Source organism: Meriones unguiculatus, chromosome 6, assembly GCF_030254825.1.
Source record: "Meriones unguiculatus strain TT.TT164.6M chromosome 6, Bangor_MerUng_6.1, whole genome shotgun sequence".
NCBI classification, from domain to species: Eukaryota; Metazoa; Chordata; class Mammalia; order Rodentia; family Muridae; genus Meriones; species Meriones unguiculatus.
Genome location: NC_083354.1, coordinates 28,080,384 through 28,096,412, shown reverse-complemented (window position 1 = coordinate 28,096,412; position 16,029 = coordinate 28,080,384). Strand labels below are relative to the sequence as shown.

General features: G+C 40.3%; 1 protein-coding gene across 1 annotated transcript; it reads right to left on the bottom strand.

Moving 5' to 3' along the window:
- Positions 1–9,588: 9,588 nt before the first annotated feature.
- Positions 9,589–14,454, bottom strand: LOC132654821 (zinc finger and SCAN domain containing protein 4F-like). Its single transcript, XM_060386111.1, has 3 exons — positions 14,059–14,454; positions 10,639–10,798; positions 9,589–10,556 (listed from the first exon to the last, which is right to left on the bottom strand). Exons 1-3 carry the CDS (start codon positions 14,452–14,454, stop codon positions 9,589–9,591), a joined length of 1,524 nt encoding a protein of 507 aa, XP_060242094.1.
- Between the last annotated feature and the right edge of the window lie 1,575 nt (positions 14,455–16,029).

Here is a 16,029-nt window from a genome sequence, read left to right as displayed (position 1 = left end):
ATATATAGCTCACTCTTTGCCTAGGTTAGAGACTGCAGGTCAAATCCAGATATTTTCTCCTGCTGGAATTTTATTTTTACAAATTCAAAATTTAATACAAGAAAAAAAACTTTTATTTTTTTTTATAGGACATTTGAGGGCTCATTCTAATTTGCCAGGACCCCTGTTTAAAAAAATGCAGTGGCAGATAAAGCCACCAAAGTTTATTGTTCACAGTTAAAAAGAGCCCAGGATACCCATAACATGCATCATCTTAATAGTCAAGCCTTGAAACTTAAATATAGGTTGACTAAAGAACAGGCCCGTACTATAGTCAAAGCTTGCAATACTTGTCCTCAGTTTCAGCCTCTTCCTCATTTGGGAGTCAATCCTAAATGATTGGTTCCAAATAAGATTTGGCAAATGGATATTATTCATGTTCTTAAATTTGGAAAATTAAAATATGTATGTGCTTGTATTGATACCTATTCTGGATTTATTTTTGTCACTCTCAACCAGGAGAAGCTGAAATAAAAGTTATCGCTCATTGTCTAGAGGTTTTTAATGTTCTACGAGTTCCTAAGCAATTAAAAACTGACAATGGAGCAGGATACACTAACAAATCTTTTAAAAGATTTTGTCAACAGTTTCAAGTTTCTCATATAACTGAAATACCCTACAATCCTCAAGGACAAGGCATGCTAGAGAGTGCCCACTAAACAATTAAGATTTACTTGCAAAAAACAAAGAAGGGGGAGCCACTCCCCTGGACACCTAAATTTAAAATAAATAAATAAATAAACAAACAAACAAATAAATGAATGAATAAATAAATTTGGATAAGCATGGTAAATCTGCAGCAGATAGATTTTGGCATACAGAAACAACAACAACCACAACAAAAAAAACTTTTGCTAAAGTAAGATGGAGGAATCCTTTAACAAATCAATGGCATGGACCTGACCCTGTATTCATATGGGGACGAGGAACTGTGTGTTTTTTCTGCAGGAAAATGATGCAGCTTGTTGGCTACTGGAATGCCTGGTGCGACAAGTGGATGAGGAGTTTTCTTCTGAGAATGATAATGATGTCGAAGAAGACCCCTCCAGTCAAGATGACTACTATGTGCTGCCCTCAAGGAAGAATGTTGTTTTTACATGGACTATTCCGGGATTGTGAAAGACAGCATGGCTAAAGTTAGAGAGGGCTTAGAGAGGAAAAAAAAGACAGAGAGAACAAGACGAAAGTTGGTTTCATAATTGGTTTTCAGTCTCTCCCTGGCTCACTACTCTCCTCCCTTCAATCTTAGGACCCATGGTAGGCTTCCTTCTTATATCCTTAGGCCCATGGGCCATCAAAAGGCTTAGTAGCTTTGTAAAACAGCAAATAGATTCCCTGGCATCTAGACCCATACAAATTCATTATCACAGACTTGATTTGGCTGACAGAGGCTTAGCTGAGCCAGAGGAAGACTGGTAACAATCCATCACATGGGTGTTGATTGTTTGGGTTTGGCTCTCATGAGAACAATATGAAACTCAGATAAATGCTTGCCTGATATAGCATGGGCACCACAGGGATGTAGGACAAGGTACTGCAGGGGAGGACCCCAATTGTAAGGCAGGAAGGGAAAATGTGTCAGCAATATAGTTTACAAAACAATCACCCTGCTATGTTTTGTAAACTATATTGCTGATACATTTTCCCTTCCTGCCTTCTCCCTATAAAGTTGTGTGAAATTTTTCAAATAAACAAAAGCAAGATCAGATTATAGACTTGTTCTCATTCTTTGTGTCTCTTGTTACCACCCTATTCTTTTTGCTTCTCCTTAGGAACCCGTTGTACTCCTGCTGTACGGGACAACCAAGAACAATGGCAATAATCTGTATAGTTTGAAGTGCTCCTGGAAACTCTGACCAACCCCTTGGCCTTTTACATGGAAACCTATGGCTTCTGAGATGAGCATCATCTTCTGAAGCGGGCAGTAACTCCAACTGAACACGAACACACATACACACACACACACACACACACACACAACACGAACACACATATACACACACACACACAAATTCTATATGGCTTTTTCAAACATCTTTAGTGTTCATTATTCCTCTTCCCACCTCTTCTGTGCCACCCTCACACATTTCCCCACTTAATTTAATAGCAAGCCATCCTATGTGATGTTTAACGTATCCGATGGGTATAAATGTTTGGGAGTTTATACACACACGCACACCTAATCATTGTTGATTCTATGTTGGGATTTTTTTGGTTTCTTTTGTTTTGAGACAAGGTTTTTCTGGCACTTGCTTTGTAGACCAGGCTGACCTGAAACTCACAGAGACCCACCTGCCTCTGCTGTGTTGGGATTTTTATGTCAGTTGTGGTATATATGTATTTATCTCAAATGCATAATTATGCATTTTAAACTTGGCTAAATTTTGACCAATATGGAATATTATTAAAGGATTGATTTTTATAGTTAAATGTCATATGTATGTGTATCAGGTTGACAATGTTTACTTCTTTATGGGTTTGAGACAGGGTTTCTCTCTGTAACCTTGGCTGTCCAGATGCCCTCAAACTCACAACAATCCACCTGCCTCTGCCTCACTGAGTGCATGGATTAAAGGGTTGTATCAACATGCCTGTCTGACAATGTGGGCTTCTAATGGTTACTCCTCCTTGACAGTATGACTGGGAGGGTGTTTCAGAGAGTTTCAATTTCAGAGAGGTTCAAAAGACCCACTTTGAATCCGGGTGATACCATCCCAAAGGCTTATGCGGAGTCCTATTACAGTGTGGTAGCATTAACATACACCTTATTCTTCTTTCACCACACATCCATCTTCCTTCACTGCTACTACCCTAAGATGATGGACTCTGCTTTCAGACCATGTGGTGAAAGAAACCTTTCCTTCCTCGAGTTGCCTTTGACAGGGATTTTGTCACAGCAACAAGAAAAATAAATAATAAAATAATAATAAATAATAATAAAATAAAAATAAATAAAAAATAATCAGATGCTTTTAAATATTTCCTGGGTTCATTTGTCTTCTTGATTTTTAGGATATGGACTCTCTACCTGCTCCTTGTCCATTCTGTGTGTGTGTGTGTGTGTGTGTGTGTGTGGGTGTGTGGGTGTGTGTGGGTGTGTGTGCCCTTTTCCAATTTCACATTCTGAAAATACTTCTGCTAAATTTGTAGCAGTATTTTGGTATTTTCTATGGATCAAACATGAGATATTTTACTAATTTTTTCTTCTTTTTTTTTTGCTAATTTTTAAAAGCATTAAAGTGTGAGAGTATTTCCAGCTGATGTAAAAACTACAAAAGTTAATATGAAGTTTTCTCACTCATCTTTACTTAGACTCCCATGCTACATGAGACAGCTTTCAGAGTGTGGGGACATTCTGGAGGCAGAATGCTTGCCTTTCAAATGCAATGCTTTAGGGTCCATAGCTAGCATGCTATCCAGCATAAACCACATACAGAGCTTACTACATATTTCCTCCCACAAACAGCATTGTATCATGTAATTCCAGCTGAATGATCAAGCCCAGAATATTCGTATCTATGTAGCACAGTTATCTCATCTCTTAGCACCATTCACATTTTTCCAATAACCACAATGGTACCTTTTTAAATATAATTTTTTATTTATTACAATTTTTTCCTTTGTATCCCAGCTGTAGGCCCACCCTCCCTTCCCAATCCCCCCTTTCCTCCCTTCCTCCCTTCCTCCCTCATCTCCTCCCATGCCCCTTCCCCAGTCCATTGATAGTGGAGGACTTCCTCCCCTTCCAGCTGATCCTAGCTTATCAAGTCTTATCAGGACTCTCTTTCATAGTCTTCCTCTGTGGCCTGGTCAGGCTGTTCACTTCTCAGGGGAAGGTGATTAAAGAGCCAGCCACTATGTCAGAGACAGTCCCTGCTCCCCTTACTAGGACGCCCATATAGAGACTGAGCTGTCATGGGCTACCTCTGGGCAGGTGGTCTAGGTTATCTCCATGAATGGTCCTTGGTTGAAGTGTTAGTCTCAGAAAAGACCCCTAGGCCCAGATTTATTGGTTCTGTTGCTTTCCTTGTGGAGATCCAGACCTTTCCAGGTCTTTCTATCTTCCCCTTCTTTCATAAGATTCCTTGCACTCTGCCCAAAGTTTGGCTATGAGTCTTAGCATCCACTTTAATACCCTGCTGGGTAGAGTCTTTCTGAGGCCCTCTGTGGTAGGCTCCTGTCTTGTTCCTTATTTTCACCTTTTACTTTCTTCTGATGTTTATCCTGTTTGCCTTTCAGAATGAAGATTGAGCATCTTCCCCAGGGTCCTCCTTCTTGATTAGCTTCTTTAGTACGCTTATCCTATATTATATGTCTAATATCCACTTATAAGTGAGTATATACCATGTGTGTCTTTCTGCTTCTGGCATAGCTTACTCAGGATGATCTTTTCTAGTTCCCATCATTTGCATGCAAATTTCATGATTTCCTTGTTTTTAATTGATGAGTAGTATTCCATTAAGGTACCACAATTTCTGTATCCATTCCTCAACTGAGGGGCATCTAGGTTGTTTCCAGGTTCTAGCTATTACAAATAAAGCTGCTACAAACATGGTTGGGCAAATGTCCTTGTTGTATACTTGAGCATATGTTGGATATATGTCTAGAAATGGTATAACTGGATCTTGGAGGTAGCACTATTCCTAATTGTCTGAGAAAGTGCCAGATTGATTTTCATAGTGGTTGTACAAGTTGAAATTCCCACCAGCAATAGAGGAGGGTTTCCCTTTCTCCACAACCTCTCCAGCATGTGTTGTCACTTGAAGTTTTGATCTTAGCCATTCTGATGGGTATAAGGTGAAATCTCAGGGTCATTTTGATTTGCATTTCCCTGATGACTAAAGATGTTGAGCATTTCTTTAAGTGTTTCTCTGTCACTTGATATTCCTCTATTGAGAACTCTCTGTTTATCTCTGTACCCCATTTTTTTATTGGATTACTTGATTTGTTGCTATTTAACTTCTTAAGTTCTTTTTATATTCTGGATATTAGTCCTCTGTCAGATATAGGGTTGGTGAAGATCCTTTCCCAACCTGCAAGCTGTCATTTTGTTCTGACGACAGTGTCCTTTGCTTTACAGAAACTTTTCAGTTTCATGAGGTCCCATTTATTGATTGTTGCTCTTAGAGCCTGTGCTGTTGGTGTTCTGTTCAAGACGTTGTATCCTGTGCCAATGAGCTCAAGGCTCTTTCCCACTTTTTCTTCTAACAGGTTTAATGTGTCTGGTTTTATGTTGATGTCTTTGATCCACTTGGACTTTAGTGTTGTGCAGGGTGATAAATATGGATCTATTTGCATTTTCTACATGTAAATATTCAGTTAGACCAGCACCATTTGTTGAAGATGCTAAGTTTTTTGTCATTGGCTTTGGCATCTTCGTCAAAAATTGGGTGTCCATAAGTGTGTGGGTTTATTTCTGGGTCTTTTATTTGATTCCACAATGGCACCTTTTGTAGCAGAAGAAAACAAATAATCTTATGAAAAATCTGCCAGTATTGAATGAAGCAGTTAGCAAACTTTCTTCTTTAGAGTATGTTAATATCCAAATTAGATTTTGTTGAAAAAAAATTCTATAATAAGACAAAATACTGACCAGAAGAAACCCCAAATGGGAACAAAATTCCCAGATATTTTGGAGCTGGTCACCAAGAGATAATTTCTCTAACATGCACAAAAAGCTCATAGATAATGCAAGAGACAAGAGACTAAGAGCTAAATCAGAGAATATTTAAAACAACATTCAGCTTCATACAAAGAAAAATAAGGAAAATTGTCCCTTTTTTATGAAATGGGTACATCAAAGTAAAACTAAAAATTAGATATCTAAGTAAAACAAACTTAAAAGTGTAGAAACAGCCCCTATGAACACATTCAAGGGTTTGGTGGTATCACAGCTATTTGGAAATCAATGTGTCAGTGTCTCTTAGGAATAGCACAAAAGTGCCCGTGACTAATAATAACGATATTAATGATGATACTCTTCTTAAATAAAGCTTCTTAGACAGGAGCTTAACTTGACTGTCATCTAGGAGGCTCCAACCAGCAGTGGATCGAGACAGATGCTGGGACTTGCAGCCAAGCATGAGGTGGAATTTTGGAGGTCCTGTGGAAGTGTTGAGGGAAAGATGGAAGGACCAGGAGGGGACAGAAACCCCACAAGAAGACCAACAGAGACAACTAACCAGTCCCATGGGGGCTTCCAGAGACTGAGACATCCACCCAGGAGCATGCACAATCTGGACCTAAGCCCCCTGCAAACATGTAGCTGATTAGGGGCTTGATCTTCATATGGGGCACTTGGTGAGTGGTGGGGGTTGGGGAATGTTTCTATCATAGACTTTATTTTCTGATTTTGGATCACTCCCCCTGGCAGGGCTGCCTTTCCTGGCCTCAGGGGATAGAGATATGCTCAGTCATGATGTGACTTGATGTACTGGGGAAGGTTAATATGGAGATCCCCTTTTCTGGGGGGAAAAGAAGAGGGAAAGGGAGGAGGGAGTGTGATGGGGAGTGAGAAGAAGGAAGGAGCCATCCTTGGGATGTAAATAAACTAATAAAAAATTTAAAAAATACTTCAAAAATAAAAGAATAGCACAGAAGCTAGCATTTGAAGGTTTAAATTCCGTCTGTTAAATCCCGTTTGTTAACAGGTATCCTCTCACCATGGAGATGATGCAGCTATTAACTGCTCAACGGGAAGGACTAGGGTTATCAGGTACATACTCCATGTGTCTGAAAAACTCCAGGTTAGATTTTTGTTTGCACAAAAAGAAAAAATTTTTTCCAAGAAAGGTTATTATAAATTAAATACATCAATAGTATAACTGTTCAGGAGAAAGAAGAGGCCAGCTGTATATTTTCTTGAAGAAATATTTACAGGAAACATAACTGTACACAATTATAAATTTTGCTGAACTTGTAGAAACTGGATGACACCTAACATGGCATGTAGGAGCTGGAGTCATGGAACTCTCTTGTGAGTAGAATGTGTCAAGTGGGCTCTAGGGCTGTGGTGAGCAGCTTTAAATATGTTTTAATTTAAAGAGTACATTAATTGCACATATTAAGGGATTGCACTGTGATTCTTTCACACATGCATATTATATGCTTATATCATATTCATCCCTTTATTATTTACTTCCTCCTTTCCTGCTCTCTTGTTCTTCTTCTCTTCTCAATAATTCACATTTTACTGATTCCTCTTTGTCCCTTGATTTCATGTGAAAAAAAAAAAAAAAACAACATGTAACATTTGCCTTTCTGAGGCTAATTTTCTTAAGGTGACATCTGTTCCTTCCTTGTTTTACATTTTCACACCAATGGCACTTGAAGGGCTGTAGTGTCAACATATGAGGAGCAATAAACAATAGCATGGAGCCGGAGAGCTGGCGCAGCGGTTAAAAGCAGGCAGTGATCTTCCAGAGAATCCAGGTTTTACTTCTAGCACTCAGTGTTTTCTCAAGCCTGTTAGTTACTCCACTCCTGAGGGGTCTAATGCCCTCTTTTGACCTTTGCAGGTACTTTACACATGTGGTGCACATATATGCAGAATAAAAGTCATACATATAAAATTAAAATGAAGGTGTACACACACATACACCTTTCAGATATATTTTCTCATCTTCATCTACACATTGCCTAATGTAACATAAAAATTTGTATGATATGACAAATCTAAATTTTTTAAAAAATTGTTTCTTATTGGATAATGAAGTCTGTAAGAAAAATGTTATGATAAAATGACTAGTGATTACTCCACACTGGAAAAGTCAGTTATAGGACACTGCTGCCTTAGCATTCTACAACAGAAATAATCTTTACACACACACACACACACACACACACACATACACACACACACAGAGAGAGGCATTTGGGGCTCCTACCAAACTTGGAGGTAGCTCTCTCTTACCACAGCAGAGTAAAAACAAGATGAAATTAGGCTTGATATTACTAATGAGAACAAAGGAGCAAATATGGAAAAGCTTATTTCTCGAAATGTAAACACATTTCCTCCCCATAGCACTGGACCTTGGAGGGAGGTCCTGAAGCCGAACCAAATGGAAGAGAATGAGTAAGAGATGACAAATGTGCACGGCAAGGTGAAGACAGTCTGGGTGGCTCGGTCTTCAGGCAAACCTTTCAGAAAGTCCTGAGCAGTATGGATATGCACCACTTGTCTCTTATGGCTATGAAGGATATGCACATTTGAGCAGGACATGATTTTGAGGCTAACCTGGTCCTTTGAGTCAGTGCTAGAACAGCTGTTTTCATTAGTTGCGACTAAGCACAACAATTTAGGATTTTTTTTCAAAGAAATAATTTTTATTTAAAAAAATTATTTATTCTTCTCTCATATATTTCATCCCAACCACCATTTCTTCTCTGTCCACTCCTCCCAGTACCCCTCCATCTCCATTTGTCCCCAGATCCACTCATCTTCCCTTTCCTTTCAGAAAAAAGCAGGCCTCCCAGAGAAACAACCAAACAGCATAACAAGAGTCAATGAAACTAGGCAGAAACCCTCATGCCAAGGCTGGATAAGACAACCTGGTAGGAGGAAAAGGGTCTGGAATGCAATAAAATGAGTCAGAGAGAACTGACTCCCAAACTTTTTAAAAACAGAATGTAGGAAGAAGAAAAAGAAAACAGAAAATCCTCTCTGGGAGCAAAGCTGGGGATATCCCAGTTGCAGCAGCAACAGTAAATTTATTTTAGGCATCTTGAAACAAACATCTTCCCCTGCCGTTTCCTCTGGGCATTTGAAATCAAGTTTCTCATTCTGCCTAGCCCATGTTTGGGTGACACTTGTAGTGGGAGTTTGCTACTCTGTGACACTATGACCCCATGACACTAGATAGAGAGAAAAAGGATAGAGAGGAAAGGAGGCATCATTATCATTTGACTACTCCTGCTGATAAAGGGCTGCAAGTTCTTGAGGCAAGTTTGATCTTCACAGTCAAGATACCTTTCTTCTTCTTCCTCCTCTTCCGATGGACCCATTGACATAAAGGTCGCCTTCAAACTTGAAGCACAAATACATACACTCAAGCACACACATATAAAATAATATTTTTGAAAAGCAGATCCAGTAGCAGACATTTCTCATATCAGGTCTCAAAATATGTGGAGAATGAAGAGGATCTGTAGGCACTTCAGGGTCACCTTGCCTGAAGTATAAACTGTTAAACAAGAGAGACTGTCTCAAATAAGGTGGGAGGTAAGGACCAAAGGCCTTCTACAGAGGCACTCATTAACTAACAACAGGACACGAAACTCACATGAAACATAACACACAAGAAACACAGAAACATCAACATTTATTTACTAACAGGAAATAAGATAATAGCCAATATTTAGAATCTTGGAAAACGTCAGTGATAAAAACTGACTCGTCTTTTTCCTTACATGCCAGCCGGATGAGACAACAGGTGGAAGGGACAATCCAAATGTTAAATGAAGCATCCTCACTAGCGAACACATGCTTCTTCATGTACAGATAAACACTGAGGCGAAGCCCTGTTAGCCTCTGAGGGGAAGGTCCACACTTCATTCTGATTTGTGGAAATTCCTCATGTGACGGTGGAATGTGGATGACTGGCGGAAGCTGTGGCTACACAGAGAGCAGATGTAGGGCTTCTCTCCTGTGTGAATCCTCTCGTGAGCCTGCAGGTTGGTCCTGTGGTTGAAGGACCTTCCACACGTGCTGCACAGGAAAGGCTTTTCTGGCTTGTGTCTGACCTCATGAACTTGGAGTTCTGAGCCTTGATTAAAGCCCTTCTGGCACTCAGTACAGAAAAGTGATCTCTTCTTCCCGTGTTTTCTCTCGTGGACAGAGAGGTTACAGAGATATTTGAAGGTTCTGGGACATTCTTCATATTTGTGTGGTTTGGAGTCTCTGTAGAGTGTACCCTGGTGAGCATCCCATGTGGAGTTTGCCTCATGATTCTTGCAAAAAGGGACAGGCACAAAGGTAAGCTGCTCTGGCCTGGAGAGAAATCTTGACACCTCCATGGACAGACCTGTAGAAGAAGATGCCCATGGGGACCTGGAGGCATCGCAAATTGCTTTTCTAGAATCATGAGGAACTCCATATGGAACACCTCCCTCATCAGGCTTGGAATGCTGCTCTCTCTGGATAATAAGGGAATCTCCCTCATTTGTGATACTGCTAACATCACTATTTACGTCAGCAGTGTTCCAGGAAGGGTGGTGGCCATCTCCAGTGTCTTTAGACTGGTCTATCCTAGAGAGAAGCACTGGTTTCACTGCTATAGGGACATCTTCAGAAGCAGGTGCTCTCAGGGACTCTTCCTGCAATCTAAACGGGCCTGGACTTGATTTTCTGACACCCTGAGTAACTCCGTAACAAAGACCCCCCCCCTCTTTGGGCTCAGGATACTGTGCTCTCTGGACAGTGAGAAGGGAATCCATCGTAGTTCCCACACTGTTAGCACTGCCATTTCCTTCAATAGCGTCCCAGGGACTTTCGCAGCTATCTTCACTGTCTTCATGTCCTGTGGGAATAAGACACGCTATAAAACTGTGCCCAAGTAGCGATCCACACAACACCCTCTTCTGTCCAGCTTTCTGACTCACCCGCTGCCAAGGACATGTGTTGGAGCAGCTGCAAGGATGTCCTTGCATTCTCTTGTGTTGGAGTTATTGCTGATTGCTGTTGTTTCAAAAGCGTGATGACTTCCTTTAAGGGCATGTTCTCAGAACAGAGGGCTTCCTGCCCCTGCATGGAGACATGGACCTGTAAACCAAGCCAGATGACTATTGTTAATGAATCTGTGGATCACAGAAAATCTGCCCTCCACCTGCTTATAAAGGATCCCTGGACTGATTCTGGATTAGCTCTTCTGTCTACCCCTCATCTCTATCTTGATATTTGTAAGTCCTGTTCTCTAAAGCCACTATACACACTATGTTGAGTCACTGTGCCTAGAGAAATCATAAGGTTATGTTTCTGTAGTGTCTGGCCAAAATGTTTTTCGTAACTAGTTAACACATCAAAGGAGAATTTGATGAAGTTGGGCCAATCTGGTAAACAAGGACTGGTCCCTTTATGAAAAGCTGCTCATTCTAGCAATGTGAAGGATGTCACAGAACATGGCCCACAGAATCAAGTAACCAGGGCTTATATGGCCTCACAGAAACTGAGGTGGCAATCATGGAGCCTTTATGGGCCTGTGCTAGGTCCTCTGCATATGGTTGTGTTCTGGTTGTGGTTGTGTAGCTTGGTGTTCTTCTGGGTCTCCTGGTGGGAGCGGTAGTGTCTCTTGACTCTTTTGCTAGATTTTGCTAGGATTCTTTTCCTCCTACTGAGAAATATCTTACAGCCTTAATATGAGGAGATGTGCTTAGCCTTAATGTGCTTGTTATTGCCGTCTTGGTTGATATCCATGGGAGGGCTGCCCTCTTCTGATGGAAAATGGAGGAGTAGATCTAGGAAAGAGGAAATCTGGGAGGGAAGGATCTAGACAGAGAGAGGAGGGAGGGGAGATTAAAGTCAGGATGTAATATATGAGAGAATAAATAAAATTTAAAAAAAAGATAGGATGTTCATTGTTCCAGGGATTTCCCTCATTCCTCAACACTTCATATCCAAGATATTGCAACTATTACCAAATGATTGGCTTAGGGAAAAAGAGACCACAGCTGGGCAGGACCAATCAGGAAAATGGGGAGTCTGGATAAAGGTCTGGCCCCTAAAATCCTATAAAAATCTGACTCAGAAATTCCCTGCTGGTCTTTTATCTGGGGATCCCCTTTTCTCTGCTTGAAGGGATCTGTCCTAAATTGTCTGTCTTTTTTTTTTTTAAGTGTCTCTATGGAGGGTATTTCCCATTTCCCCATCAATCTGTAACTACTTACTGTCACTCCTTCAGCTGCCCCCAGGATCTATAGCTATTGCTTTGTGCCCAGACCCTTTGCCTCCCTAGATTCATTCTCTGGCTCATGGCAATGCTACTCTAGAAAAAGCCTCTACTTTAGCTTCTGATCAGTGATGGACCAGCCTCACTCCATCTTAAGATCAGAAACCATCTTATTGCAACTTCAAAATACCGTTTTCTGTAAAACTTGAATTTGACTGTGTCTTGACCCATTTTCTGATATTCAACATGTTCTGAAGCCTATACTCTGACAATGTCCTGACCTCCACCCTGATAAGATAAATTTTGAAATGTTCAAACAAATTCCTACACAAACAAAAGTCCCAAAACCCTTGGATTCCCCTAGTCTTGCAGTTTTTTAAGCTATATGAACTCTACTGTCTCTTTGTTCACTACTGTTTTCTCAAAGCCCACTTGAGGGAGACAGACCTGCCTGACAGAAAACAAAGCTTGCTTCATTCAACCAAAAATATGGCTGATGGTCTTCACTCTCATTCATTCAGTGGGATTAACTATAGGTAGTTGTTATTTTCTGTCTTGGGTCCTCAGAATCTCTACATTAATTGTACAGCAGCTACCACTTTGGTGTCATGACCTTAGATAGGCTGTCAGTGGGGACCCCCTTTGTCACGTCACATTTCTGTGTGAATGGATTTTATTTCTAATACCTATAATTTTTGTCTCTCTCATTGAATTTTAGTCTTAGACAACTACCTTGGCCAAAGATCTCCTTAACAAGAAAGCGTTCATTGTTTACGGGGGGTGGTGCTGCTTATTTATTATTTACTCCTTAACAAAACTCACAACTGTATAAAATGAGTCCATCACCTTCACTGTCTGCAGAAGATGCAGACTGCCTCTGCTCTTAGGAGCATGACTAGATATTACAGCAGCAGTTTACTTGGAATTCAGTTTCATTCAATCATGAAATTCTTTGGTTGGTTGGTTTTTTTCCAGACAGGGTTTCTCTGTGTAGCCTTGGTTGTCCTCAAACCCAAAGAGATCCACCTGCCTCTGCCTACCAGAGTGTTGGGATTACATGAGTGTGCCACAAAGCCTGGCTCAATCATGAAATTCTTAATTTAAAACAAAGTTCATGTGTGAAATTGGAATAAAAGAAATTGTGAAATGAGAACTTTTAAATAGAATAAAATAACTCAACAAACAAACAAACACCCCCAAACCCAGCAGGTTGTGGTGGTCCACACTTTTTATCTGTCTTTTGAGAAGAAGAAGAAGGATAATTTACAACTGAGTTCTAAGCCAGCCAGGGCTATACTATGAAATTATGTCTCAAATGGGGGGAAAAAAAATCTCGCAAATTGAAATCAAAACCGAAAAAAAAAAAAACCTCTAAAACACTAAGAAATGATCTGTATAATGACTTCTTCTAATGTATGTATGGGTTGTTTGAAAAATTTCTCCACCTTGACTATTTCTGTCAATGACTGAGAATTATGCAAATCTAGAGCCTGAAAGAAGAACCAATGTAATTACATCTATATTAAGTCTTTCCAGATTTGAACACTTGCACTGAAGCACCAATACACATCAAGGCATTTATTATAGGTGTGTTGTATTTCAACATCAGAAACCTTTCATTCTGCCACCACAGTATTCTAGACAAGGTACTTTTAGTAATCAGTTTGGAAAGCCAGGTAGTTACTTCAATCCCCAGTTTCTGCCTCCCAGGGACAGGAATTACAGACTAGTGGTGGGAGCCAGATTTTTAGGTGTGTGCTGAGGTTCTCAGGTGTGTGCTGAGGTTGTTAGGTGTGGGTACAGTTCTCGTGATTACAATGTGAGCACTTCTCTGACTGAGCCATCGATCAGACCCAAGACATTTCTTCTGAAACTGTTTAAGTCTTGCCCAAACATCAACTACCCAGTCTTATGGCCACCATACAAATAAAATAAATTTAATTTAGAACCATCAAACTATTGCTACTTTCTGATTTATTCATGCCAATCTACCGCAGTGGATATTCTCTCTTGTAACAATTTGGAGGGGGAGTTCAATTTCACTAATAATGAAACCATAACACCTGCTCCTAATGTATCCTCCAATGAGAATAAATGTCTTTCTTCCTTACTTAGCCATCCCTCCCCAGCCACTCACCATGACAGGAGCCTTCAAGCACTCATCAGTCAGACCCTCCATGAATCTCCCCATGTTTCTGCCACTTGATTCCCACTTTTCTTTCAAGGCGACCTTGTCCTTGTAGAGCCCAGTGATGAGAAACTGCTCCAAGACCAGTTGAGAAATCATCTGCTTCTTGCTCTGCTTTTCTGGCTGCAACCATGAGGTAAACATATCCCACAGGCTTTGGAGCTCCTGCTTTGCCCAGGAGCCATTGTCATTTGGAGGAATATTGAGCTGAGAAACTGGGGAGTTATAGGTGTCTTCCCCAGACTGCACAGCAGAACCAAGGGTGGGAATAAACTCTAGATTGCCTATTTCAAGGTCATTTGGTGGTGACTCAGGATTAACGGTTTCTTTGAACTGTGAAAGCATTGTGGTGAGAATCTTCAGAAAGATTCAGTTATGGTAGTTTGGTATCTGACTGCTGCCTTGTTTCAAGAAATGCAGGGATGTGAAAATGCTACAAATTAAAAAGAAAAAATATAAAATATATGCATAATTAAAATTAAAAAATGGGTGAGTTTCATATTCACCTGACAGTTGTATTATTACACAAGCAAAAACATGCAAGCAAACAAAACATAGGAGAGATACCTATCTTGCTGATTGAATTACAGACAGAATCCTAACTCAGCCCCAGCTCTGCATCTCTAATGGGATGCTTGATGGTCTCCTGAAAGGAGACCACACCCTAAGCAAGCATAGTAAGGCACTGTGGTCAAAGGGGACAGTACCACAAGGCTGCAATTCATTCCCCATGATTCTGATCCTGTGTTCTCACATATGGTTCATTTCAAACTTGTTAAAATTTCATACTTCCCAGAGAGTTTTAGATCCCAAATGCTTCAGTGAACAAGGTCAAATCCTTGGAAGTGGAATGAGACAGACAGTAAGAGGCCCTTCTGAATGTGTTTGAATCACAACAAAGAGAAGACAGGCTGAGCAGGGCTCATCTCTGTCAGCACAGAGAGGGGCTTATATTTTATTTGGAGGAAATACAAGTTTGGTAAAAATGATATGAGGGCTGTAGTCTGGGGAGGCATTAAAATACTGTGGTCAAATATGATTATTCTGTTTTGGTTTTCTTTCCATTTTTGCTTTATGGTTGTTTGCTTGTTTTTGCAAAAGGGTGTATTGTAATCTAGTCTGCTCACAAGTTCACTAAGCAGTTGAGAATGCTTTTCCACCCCAATCTTATGGCTTTTACCTCCCAAGTCCTGGTGTTCCCTCACAAGAATAATCATCTTTTAGGTCCTTGTTGTTTTGTTTTGATTCTGAGGAAGTGTCACCCTAGAGCTGGCTGTCTTGGAACTTTCCATGTAGACTAGCATGGCCCAGAACTCACAGAAATCTGCCTGCTTCTGTCTCCTGGGATTACAGGCCTGTGCCAGCACTACTGGCCCTCTCCAAACATTCTAATTGTTAGGTTAAAGTTGTGTGCCCTGAAATTCAGGAGTTGGGGTATTAACTCCAAAGACTACTTAGACTGTGGCCTTATTTCCAAAGAGTACTGAATTTTAACCCCAAAATTGGAACTTTAAATGCCATGATCTCAAAGAAGGATGGAAGCCCAATGATGAAAACTCTTAAGTCTGAAGTTGCTTAGACTACATTACTGAAAAGTCTGAAGGCTGGAACCACAAGCTGCTGTTCTGCTGGGAGAATAAAAATATGGCACCTGATAGAATTAGAAAGCCAAGTTCTGGGAATCAATTAGCCAAAAGGTGTAGCAATGTTTGAATTCAGGATAAAAATTCATTATTTGCCTGCATTGATACTCTTTCTTGTTGATGAATTTTAGTGTTAGTAAGGTAAACAACATTGGTCAGAAGCCAATGGTCATATGAAAACAGTTTTTCCATGAGAATAAAATCACTACGCCACTGAGTGTGATTATTTTCTTCCTGCCAACTAATTTTTTCTTACTATTAGTCTGTAGATTGATTT

Excerpts from the sequence above, each read along its gene's own strand:
- LOC132654821 (XM_060386111.1), bottom strand. The coding sequence starts at position 14,454 with ATGCTTTCACAGTTCAAAGAAACCGTTAATCCTGAGTCACCACCAAAT. Across the intron at positions 10,799-14,058 it reads GCTTGAAGGCTCCTGTCATG|GTCCATGTCTCCATGCAGGG; the intron begins GTGAGTGGCTGG and ends CTTGGTTTACAG. Across the intron at positions 10,557-10,638 it reads ACACATGTCCTTGGCAGCGG|GACATGAAGACAGTGAAGAT; the intron begins GTGAGTCAGAAA and ends TTATTCCCACAG.